The sequence below is a fragment of the Sciurus carolinensis genome, chromosome 5 (genome assembly GCF_902686445.1).
Source record: "Sciurus carolinensis chromosome 5, mSciCar1.2, whole genome shotgun sequence".
NCBI lineage: Eukaryota > Metazoa > Chordata > Mammalia > Rodentia > Sciuridae > Sciurus > Sciurus carolinensis.
This window is the reverse complement of record NC_062217.1, coordinates 99,272,683-99,284,890: the sequence shown is the minus strand read 5'-3', so window position 1 is coordinate 99,284,890 and position 12,208 is coordinate 99,272,683. Positions and strand designations below refer to the sequence as shown.

Sequence of the window (12,208 nt, the reverse complement as noted above, 5' to 3'; positions counted from 1 at the left end):
AACTGGAGAATTACCTAGGCTTCCAGGCTGAAAGCATAGGCAAACTCCTGCACTGTTGTCTGGTGTGTTATCTACATTCTTACACCTTTGGATTCCTGTTCCCCAGTTTGACCTATCTCCTGTCAACACGCATTCTTGTGATTTTAACTCCATGGCATCCAGTTTTATATTCACCTGGCAGAGCTTTATTACTCACTGTTTCAAAATCCATTTCATTTCTCAATTTCAACACAGGAGGCTTAAAAATATCTGCAAACATTTGTAACTCAACAGGTATTAAAGTTAGATTTTATGCAACCATTTTAAGTAACTATATCTATTAATATATCATAAGACATCCTTATAGTTGGATTATTTTTTGATTCCTTGCCTTACAAGAAAAACTCTTACCGATTGCTTAATACTTTTATTTTAACATATACTTGAATTCCATTTTTCAAACTCTCACTTATTAGGCGTAAAATGGTGTTTATGCATTATGTTTAAAACTAGTAATAAAATTCCTTCTCATTTCCCCATCAATAGAAAATTTAATGAGTCCAAAAATTAACTTTTATTTTCTCTGTGTCCTTTTTGTTACTTTATTTTCTCTTTTCTTTTGGTAACATTCTAAAAACACAGTCTAAAACTGCTAAAGATGAAAATGTAGGTAGAACTTTAAAATTCAACTTCTTGCACTAATTTAAATCTGGTCTGGGTTACTCCTCCATTTTGATCAGTGCCGATAATGTTTAATTTCATAGAATTCTACCTTTTGTCAAAAATTCCAAATATACATCTAATTCCAAATGTACATCCATTTCAGTCCCTTGTATATATATGTGATTTTAACTGCTTCCAAACTGTTTTGATTTATATTTTTGACTCTATTTCTATTTCTCCAGCAGTTTTCCAAAATGTTTATTTTATTATAATTCCTTCTTTTATTTTTCTCAAAAAAAGTTTTCTTAAGGTATGTATATGTGTGTGTGTGTGTGTCTATATATGTGTATATATATATATATATACACATATACTAATACACATACGTGCACACACACTTTCTGGATACATATTAGGTATATTCAGAATATATTCAGATTATGTGTCAGTGTGTGTGTTTATGTGTATATATATGTGTGTGGGTATATACCTAATTGTATTAATTTCTGCTTTTCTTTGATTTATTCTTTTGTTTTCCTTTATTTTGTAGGATACTTTGACATTTTAATTTAATTTGAAATTCACTTATTTTCTTTTTTGTTTAATAATAAAGCATTTTTAAGCTATGGATTTTATTCTGAATATAGCTTTGGATACTTTTGTATAAATATAGAGGTTGTGATTATTTAGCAACACAATACCAACAGTTTATAGGTCCTCTTTGAACCAATATTCATTTATGTACTTTGTAATAATTCAAACTTTATAGTATTTTGAGTTATTAACATCACTTTTTATTGAATCTGGGTCAAAATTTATAACACAATTTCTATTCTGAGAAATTCATTAATGCTAAATTTTGGGTGCAAGATATATTTTCAAAAATAGAACCACAGGGGACATCCAAGATGGCAGATTAGTGTGAGGCAGAATTTATCTTAGCTCAGCTACTTTTCTAGTCAGCTTTTTCTCTGCTGTGACTAAAGAACCCAACCAGAACAATTATAGGGGAGGAAACATCTGTTTAAGGTTCATGGTTTCAGAGGCCTCAGTCCACAGGAGGCTGACTCCATTCCTAGGGGCTCAAGTGAGGCAGAATATCATTATGGCAGAAGAAAGCAGCTCACATGATGATTAGGAAGCAGAGAGACAGACTCCACTTGTGAGATACAAGTATATACCCCAAAGCCATGCCCTCAATGCCCCATCTCCTCCAGCCACACTCCACCTGCCTTCAGTTACCACTCATTAATTCCATCAGATGATTAATTCACTGATTGGGTGAAAGCTCTTGTAACCAATCATTTCTACATCCAAACTGTAACAGCTACCCAGAACTCAAGAAGTGTGAATACCATGTTTCTCCAAGGCTTAGAATGAAAAATCCTGAGACTGAAGGGGTAGTCTGCCCTAGTCAAACCAGAGATTGTTTGACTCAATAATTGGATATTAAAAGAAAAACAAACAAACAAACAAAAAACCTCTCCACCAGAGTTTATCAATCCTCCATAGGGAGTCAATCTAGGAGCCATCTTGGGTCTGCACATGTTAGAGAGTATGGAAACTCAAATCCCAGATCCATGAGTTTGCAGCTAGGTCTGCGTGAGCCTGTATGAACCTAGCAAACCTATACAAAGTCAAAAGTTAGGAGCATTTCTACCAGTAGAACACAGGTTAAAGAGGCTTAAGAAAGCAGGTTTCTCCCCAGCTCTGTGAGTCCTGCAGCTCACAGGGACTGATGGGGCCAGCTATAGTGGGTTGGAACAATGGAAGAGTATTTTGCTCTCAGTTTAAACAGCCAGCCAGTCAGGCACCCACAAGGTTCCCGGGTCCAACTCAGCTGGCATTCATCTGGTCCCTGGCTCCTAGTCTGGAGGGCCCAGTCTGGCATCCACCAGCCCCTGGTACCTGCCAGATCCCATACCAATCAGGCACCCAACAGGGCCCTCCAGTTCCCCAGTCTCCCAATCTCCCAATCCCCAGCCCCCTCCACTAAGAACACAGTGTAGCCAACGACCCATAGTCCTGTATGCCAGGCTGCTGCTTCCCCACCAGACCTGCACCAGCTCAAGCACACAGCTTTGCAGCTGGCCTGCAGGTCCCAGTGGTCAGCCCTGACCCACCCAGCACATTGTAGCTGGGCACCCAAAATGACCAGACCCCAACTTGCCCCACATGCCCCTTCACTACCAGAATTACTTGGTCTAGTACACAGCTTGGTGGCAGACTCACAGGATCCAGCACTAGGCCCTGATCCACCTGCCACCTGAACATGATCAGGGTCTTTGTCACCAGCCTGCTACCCAGCTTACCCAGCACATCATTTCTCCTCCAGGCCTACACCCAGCCCACCCACACTAATATCTCAAGAAGGAAAATTAGAAGTCTTAAAGCCCAATCTTTAACAGGGTGAGAAAAACAATAAAAAGGACACACAAAACCATGGCCCATACTCACAAGCTGAGATAATACCCCAAGAAGAAATGAAGAGAAAACTGGATGGGCACAGTCAGTGAATGCATATACTCATTGATTATTTTGTCCACCATAGTGGCTACAATTCTTAGTTTCTTAATATTTCACCAATATTTTTCTTTTTTGTTGTGGTTGTCATTGTTTTGCTTGTTTGTTGTGGCAATAGTTCTGTTTTGCTTGATTTTGGGTTTTCATATTGGATTTTTGTTTTAATTGAAAGTGTACTGACTGATTTAAGGACTCCTATACATATTCATATTTGTTTCTCTCTCCTCGTGTATAGCCTTGTTTTCTTTCTTTTTCTTTTCTTTTTTCTTTCTTTTCTTTTTCTTTCTTTCATTTTTTCGTTATTGTAGTTTTTGTTGTTGTTTTGTTTTTTGAAGATGTTATTTTCCCTTGCTCTGTATTTTGAGGGTTAGGGTTTTTGATTAGCTTACCATGATTTTGTTTTGAATCATCTTTATCACTACTCTAACTCCCTTGTCTCTCTCTCTCTCTCTTTTCTCAATTCCTGACACTAAATTCCATTCTCTCTCTTCTCCTTTACATTCTTCTATTTTTTTCTCCCTTTTCAAACTAACAACATATCCCAGGCACTGTATCTGCCCTATTCATCCTTTGAAATTGCAAACACTTTTCTGCCCTTCTATGTCTTCTTCTTTACACATACTCAACTCTATCTTTAACACTTCTAAATACTAATTGAGGTACATAATGTATGCCCATACCACCAATGTCACAGCAATAATTAATACAGCAGAAGGCATAGACAATACCTATTTCTTGATTTTAAGCCAGATGAAATATATGATTATATACTGTTTTTACTGATGGAAAATGCTGATCCCACTTCCCTATGCATCATACCAATTCATACTAGATGTCAAAATAGGAACTAAGGACCTAGTCTACTACTATATATTGTTTGCTTACATTGTTGCTGTCATTGGGCTCCCACCCCATAATCTGTGAGATACTGGTAACTTAGAGGGACACTATGAACAATTAAGGTAGAAACTCTATAGCATCAGATCCATCCAAATAGGTGGGTAGACACACAAACAATATGAAAAAGCAAGGGAATAAACCATACCAAATAACCCAGACTACCCAGACAGTAGACTCCTTTGACACCACAGTGGAAGAAATGTCAGAGATAGAATTCAGAAAGTTCATGGTTAAACTGATCTATAAGGGAAAAGATGATGTAAGAAATAAAATCAGAGAGAATATACAAGAAATGAAAAATAATTTCAACAAGGAGATAAATATCCTGAAGAAGAATCAGTCAGAAATCCTCAAAATGAAGGAATCAATACACCTAATTAAAAGTTCAACATAAAGAATGTAAAGCATCTTTACATTGAATTAGATCTTGTGGAAGACAGAGGTTTAGGCAATGAAGACAAAATATGTAATCTAGAAAATAAAGTTGACCATGGGGAAAAGGTGTAAAAGGATCATGAACAGAACTTCCAAAAAAACATGAATCAACATGGAAAGACCAAGTTAAGATGCATCAGGGTGGATGTAGGCTTAGAGATATAAACTAAAGGAATGCACAATCTATTCAATGTAATAATATCACAAAATTTCCCAAGCCTTAAGAAGGAAATGGAAAACCAAATATGGTAGGCTTACAAGAATCCAAATAAACAAAATTACAACAGACCCACTCCAAATCACATATGAAAATGCATAACATACAGAATAGGGATACAATTTTAAAGGCTGACAGGGGGAAAAAAGTCATATTAAGAGGGAAATCAATCTGGATTTCAACTTATTTCTAATCACAGACCCTCAAAGCAAGGAGGCCTTGGAATAATATACACCAAGCCCTGAAAAAATAATGGATGCCAGCCAAGAATACTATACCCAGAAAAATTAAGCTTCAGAATTGATGATGAAATAAAACCTTGCATGATAAACAAAAGTTAAAAGAATTCACAGCTGGAAAGTCTTCACTAAAAACCATACACAATAAAAGACTTCATGAACAAGAATTGAAGAAAAAAAGTGAAAACCAGTAGAGGGAGGAACTACACTAGAAGAACAGTCAGTCAAAGAGAAACTAATTCAAATTAAAAACCAGAAAAAATCAAAATGACACGAAACAAAAATCACATCTCAATAATAACATTGAATGTAAATGGTCTAAACTCATCAATCAAAAGACCTGAACTGGCAGATTGGATTTAAAAACAAGATCTAACAATGTGTTGTCTCCAAGAGACTCACCTCATAAGCAAAGACATTCACAGACTGAAAGTAAAAGGTCTGGAAAAAAACATCATTCACATGAATCTCGTAAACAAGCAGGGATTTCTATACTCATATCAAATAAAGTGGACTTCAAGCAAAAGTTAATCAGAAGGGACCAAGGTCATTTCATACTGCTTAAGGGAATTATACATCAACAAGATAAATGATCATAAATATTTATGCCCCCAAACACTGGAGGACCTACATATATGAAACAAGTCCTTTTTAATATAAAGAATCAAATATGCCACAACACAATAACACTGGGTGACTTTAACATGACTCTGTCAACATTAGATAGATCCTCCAATAAAAAAACTAAAAAAGAAGCTATAGAACTAATGAGTGCAATTAATAATTTAGACTTAACAGGCATATATACAATATTTTATTCATTCGTGACTGAAAACACTTTCTTCTCAGCCACATATGGATCCTTTCATCAAAGAGACCATATCTTATGACACAAAGCAACTCTTAACAAATGCAAAAACAAAGAGATAATACTTGAATGAGGTTAGAAATCAATGATAAAAATCAGAAATTACTGTAACACCTAGAGACTAAATAAGATACTATAGAATGATCAATAGATAGTAGAAGAAATCAAGAATTAAATTAAATATACTTAGAGGTAAATGAGAATCACAACACCACATATCAAAATCTCTGGGGGACCATGAAGGCAATCCTAAGAAGGAAAGTTCATTGCACTGAGCTCATTCATTAAATGGATAGAAAGTCAACAAATAAATAGCCTAACATTACACCTCAAAGCCCTAGAAAAAGAAAAACAAATCAACAACAAAAGCAAAAGACAGGAAATAATTAAAATCAGAACCAAAATCAAGCAAATTGAAACAAAAAAAATTCAAAGCATAGATGAAATGAAAAGTTGGTTCATTGGAAGAATAAATATAATTGGTAAACTCCTAGCCAAGCTAATAAAGAAATAGAGAGAGAAACTCAAATCACCAAAATTCATGATGAAAAAGGAAATATCATCATAGATACTATTGAAATACAGACAATCATCAGTAACTATTTTGAAAATCTATACTCCAATAAAATAGTGAATCATGATAACACTGACAAATTTCTAAAGACATATGACCTACCCAAACTGAACTAGGAAGACATAGAAAATATAAATAGATAAATTTCAAGCAATGAAATTGAAGTCACCATCAAAAGCCTTCTAATTAAGAAAAGCCCAGGACCAGATGAATTCTCAGTGGAGTTCTACCAGACCTTCAAAGAAGAACTTACACTAATACTCCTTAATTTTTTCCATGAAATAGAAAAGCAGGGAACCCTTCCAAACTCATTCTATGAAGCGAGTATCACTCTGATACCAAAACCAAACACAGACACATCAATTAAAAAAACTTCAGACCAATATCCCTAAAGAACACAGTTGCAAAAATCCTTAATAAAATAATGTCGAATTTCATACAAAAACATATCAAAAAGATAGTGCACCATGATCAAGTGGGGTTCATTCTAGGGATGCAAAGTTATTTAAACATACAGAAATCAATAAACATAATCCATCACATTAACAGACTTAAAGACAAGAACCAAATGATTATCTCAATAGATGCAGAAAAAGCATTTGACAAAACTCAGCATCCATGCATGTTCAAAACAGTAGACAAACTAGGGATAGTCAGAATACACCTCAACATTGTAAAAGCTATATATGATAAACCCAAGGCCAGCATCATTCTAAATGGAGAAAAATTGGAATCATTTCCTCTAAAAACTGGAAAAAGACAGGAATGCCTTCTTTCACCACTCAACATAGTTCTTGAAAGCCTAGTCAGAGCAACTAGACAAAAGAAAGAAATTAAAGGAACATGAATAGGTAAAGAAGAGCTCAAGCTGTTCCCATTTGCCAACAACATGACTCTACCTTTAGAAGACCCAAAAAACTCTACCAAAAAAATTTCTTGAACTCATAAATGAATTCAGCAAAGTAGCAGGCTAGACAATTAACACCAATAAATCAATTTCATCCTATACACTAATTATGAATCAGCTGAAAGAGAAATCAGGAAAACTATTCCATTTAAAATAGCCTCAAACACACACACACACACACACACACACACACACACAATAACTTGGTTATCAATCTAACAAAAGAGGTAAAAGATCTCTACAGTGAAAACTACAGAAGACTAAAGAAAGAAATTGAAGAAGACTTTAGAAAATGGAAAGACCTCCCATGTTTTTGGATGGGCAGAATAAACAAGGTCAAAATGATCAATTTTGGTAGTGAAAAATTGTGTTTTGTGTACACTGGATGCTTTGTCAGAAGAGAAATATCAAGTGCATGTGAGATGACAACAGAGACTGTAAGCTTCTAAATGAGGACTGACGACATCTTTTTTAGTTAAAAGGGGGAAGTCTCATCAAAATAAACAAATATAAATAGGTATAATAAACAAATATAAATAGGTAGACTTTCATTTATTTGATGATTTCTAGATACAAACTATGACAAACAATTGCACTTCTAACCCAACATGAAGGACTGCTCTCTCACATTGTGTCCTCCAACTCCATCTCTTTCTACAAGTTTGACCTTTTTATATGGCTTAACATCTCTGAACTACAATCTCTTCATTTGTATAAAATGGGAATAATCATATTAACTCACTTATACAAATATCCTAAAGATTAAAAGGAATACAAAATGCTTAAAAGAGATTGACACAGAATAAATACTACATACATGTTAATTAGAATTTTATTAATATCACAAAGAAATGTTTTATTCTATATGTAAATATATGTATGCATGTATAAAAATGCCTCTTGAATTATTGCTTATTTTATTTTATTTATTTATTTTTTTGGGTGGGACAGCCTGAGAAAGGACAAGGAAAGACTGGGGAACCAGAGCACAGAACTATGCTGAGAATTAAAGGAAGAGACTAATGAATGTGTGAGGATATATTTATTTGCAGACCAAATGAGAGAAGTGAGCCAGGTAGGAGACTGAGAATTTTTTTCTTTTTTGGTACTGAGGATTGAGCCCAGGGGTGATTAACCACTGTGTCACATCCCCACTCCTTTTTAAAAAATATTTTACGTAGAGACGGGGCCTCACAAAATTGCTGAGGCTAGCTTTGAATTTGCCATCCTCCTGCCTCAGCCTCCCTCCTGGGATTACAGACCTGCTGCGCTGTGCCTACCTGGAGACTAGAATTCTTAAGTGAAGATTTGGAAAATTTGGGGATGGGATGGAGGTGAGGATGAGGGAGTTGAGACCCTCCAGATGGTGGGTCTGAAAAAGTGGGCTAAGGCTGGGAAAGGCCTTAGGCTTGGAGCAACTGGGAAGTGGCCAGCTGATGAGTCCAGGTGGCCTGGGATCTGCAGGCAGGACCAAGGTGGGGCATTGGGGCTTTCCTCTTTTGGCTGAGGGGTCCCTGCGGCCTAGGTCTGAGCACTGAGGAGGCACAGAGGGCCCAGGTGGGATCTGCCTAGAAGGAGCCCCAGAGAGAATCGTGGGGAGGCGGGGTCTGTAGGTGAAGGTCCTGTGGAGTCTGTGGGTGAGGGGTTCTGGGGCACAGGTGGGTCTGTGGACACAGGTGGTCTCCGGGCAGCGGTCTCTGGGCACAGGTAGGTCTGTGGCGGGGCCCAGGTGCGGTCTGCAGGTGGAGGTGTCCTGGGGCACAGGTGAGGTCCTGGGGCAGAGGGCTTCTGGAGCACAGGTTGGCTGTGGGGGCAGGGGTCCCTGGGCACAGGTGGGTCTGGGGCCCAGGTGGTCTGAGGGTGGGGGTCCGGGACCGAGGAGGGTCTGCGGCGGGGTCCGGGGTCGGGGCCCAGGGTCTGCTGCGGGGGTCCAGGCACAGGGTCTGCGGCGAGGCCCGGCACAGGCCCGGCCAGGTGTCCACCGCTGTCCCCCTGGCCCGTGTGCGCGGCCGCCCGGCCGTGGCGCCGCCCCGCCTGACATATTGCTTATTTTTTAAAAAATATTAAAACTAAGTGATCATCCATTGGTCAATGGTTAAATAAATCATCACACATCTTTGAGAATAGTTGATAAAATACAAATGAGGTTTTGAAAAATGGGTTTATCTTTATGTATTAACTTGTGAAAAATCTCTAAAACAGCTCTTAAGTGAAAACAGCAAGTCACAAAACAAATATGTAGTAAGAGGAAGACGTGAAAAAATATGTAATGCATCAGGAAACTTCAGGAAGGATGTATAGCAAATTGTAAAGACTGGTTAGCTGTAGACAAAGAAGGAGTAGTTTAATGTCATGCTCTGCATACTTCTGTACAATGAGAATCTATTTATATGTCATTTGTATAATTAAGAAACAAAATTATCCCCCTAGAATCCTAAGCACTCCTGCCATTCTTTCCTCTTGGCTCTTTGATACCCAGACTGCTTTTTTTGGATCATGAATTTCATCTCCTCTTGTGTGTTCATTCTTGTTTGATAGTTGTTCTTATAGTTACTTTCCTAACTCTAATCTCTTTCCCTATGCAATCTCCAAATACAGTCTTCAGCAAGAAGTTCATGAAATAGCTTATCCTCAGATGACCTACTACTTTTCTCTAGTACTAACCTTGATCTAATCTAGGGTTAGCCCTGAAAGTTGTCATGCTATGTGAGATCCTCCGCTTACTATGTATGTCTTCAGGTGTTTCATGTCAAGGACGACAATAATGACATATTTGCAGAAAGATCTTTGTATATATTAGATGCAGTTACCTCTTTGGAGATGATCTCTACTTCTTCTCTCTCTATTTTATGTGTCATGACATACTCTGTATCAGCTTGAAGCATGGTAAAAATTGTCTATTTTCCTTTAGGACTTCACAAGTAAATCGAAGATGTGGAAAATGGGTGCCTTTCAAAAACATGTTTATAAAATGCCTATTATACGGTGTGTCTATGTACAGGGGTTAGGTTGGAATAACCTCATGAATGTATGATGATAATAGGAAAAAAAAGGACAAATATTCTGCCAAGTAAAAAAAACATTTTGTGAAAATCACTAATACTAAATACCTAGTCCTATCCAATTTCCTCACTAATAAAATGTTTGACATGAATTAGTCCCCAGAAAGACAGAAATCTACAATTGTGTTTCTTGGCTGATTCCTCAAATGGTGAAATGTAGGTGCAAATGTGTTAACAAGAGAATATAAGTTTTCCATGAATAATGTTTGGCAACCTGTTAAGTTAGGAGAAATGTGTTGCTCTTTTTTAGAATCACTTTTAATTCATGTGTAGAAATGTCACAATAAAACCCATTAATTTGTACAATCACTTTGCATTAATAACTAAATTAAAATTAAAAATTTAGTTACATTCACTCTTTTAGCATCCCAGAAATGTGCTAGATACCAAGATGGAATAACCAATATGATTGAAATGTTTCCTGACCTGAAGAATACCAGAAGTTTGGTGGGAAAGATAAGCCATTAGCAATCAGTTATAATACAGTGTGGATGGTGTGCTGATAAGACAAAGTACAGAACTTTGGAATCATAGGGCAGATACTTACTCAGATCCACCAGACCAGTCTTCTGATGCATAACAGAACATTTGGGATGAAACATATGTTAATGATGGTATTAGCATAGAACTCCAGAGAAGGAGAACAAACAGAGGAATACACATATATAGACATACAGATATACCGAGTTACTATGAGGGATTGGCTCATGCAATTACACAGTCTAAGAAGTCCATGATTTGCCATCTGCAAACTGGAGACCCAGTAGAGTTCACCAACTTTAGTCCTATCTCAAGTGCAAAGACAGAAGATTAGAGTCCCTCTTGAAGATAGTCAAGCATAAAGAAAGAATTCTTTGTTATTTAGCTTTTTAGTCTATACTGGTTTTCGATGGTTTGAATGTGGTGCACCTATATTGGAGAAGACAATTTGTTTTATTCATGATACTGATTTGAAGGTTCATTTCATTCAGAAATTCCCTTATAGACACATTGAGAAGTTATGTTTAGCCATGTATCTAGACCTCTCATAGTCACATCAAGCTGTTATATGAAGTCAATCATAACAGTATCAGATGACTCAGAAACCTTGCTTTATTCATGAGACCCACCTAGCCAAGGACACAGAAAGTGAGCAACAGAATTTCTGTTCTCAGTCTAATATCATAAGGTTCATAAAGCTACAGGACAATTTTGTCTTCTGTATTATGGACTCTGTGGGAACAGAGTCCCTGAACTGTGAAACAGCCAACATTTCTTAAGTGGTCACTGGTCACCAGAACTTGCTTCTGCTGGAACCCATGTTATAGAGCAAGGGTGATATATTTTAATCCTTATGAAACCATGAGTTCTAATCCCTCAGGACACCACTTTCCAAATTAATCTTAGCATCTAATGCAATTGTTCAAAATCAAAGGGAGTGCATATCACATGTACCTGGGAGCTTACTAAAAATACACATGCATCTCTGGGGCCTACACCTCATAGTTTGGTATAAGTATGTTAGACCTCTCAAGTGTCTTTCAGAGCAAAATATATGGAGGGTCACTGCCTCCACTGTATACATGTTTGACTACAATAGTAAACCTGTGATATGCATATTCTGCAAATAGAAACATTGGATCCATAAAGCTTCAACAATTTAGCATTTCTACTTAAATTCCTAGTTTTCTTCTCCTTCAGCATAAATTATATTCTTTCTTTATGTGTCCCTGTTACAGGTAATTACAGAAACTTTCCTAGAAGCCAACTTCATAGTTGTGACCTTTTCCCTGGGTCGTGAGCAGAGTTGTTTCCTTACTAAGATTCATACATATTTGGAGATTTCAGAAAACTTTATAGAA

General features: G+C 37.0%; 1 protein-coding gene across 1 annotated transcript; it reads right to left on the bottom strand.

Annotated features, from left to right (window-relative positions):
• Positions 1-8,581: 8,581 nt before the first annotated feature.
• LOC124985673 (basic proline-rich protein-like) lies at positions 8,582-9,346 on the bottom strand. The gene has a single exon (XM_047554344.1). The coding sequence runs from the start codon at positions 9,344-9,346 to the stop codon at positions 8,582-8,584; it is 765 nt and encodes a 254-aa protein (XP_047410300.1).
• Positions 9,347-12,208: the final 2,862 nt, after the last annotated feature.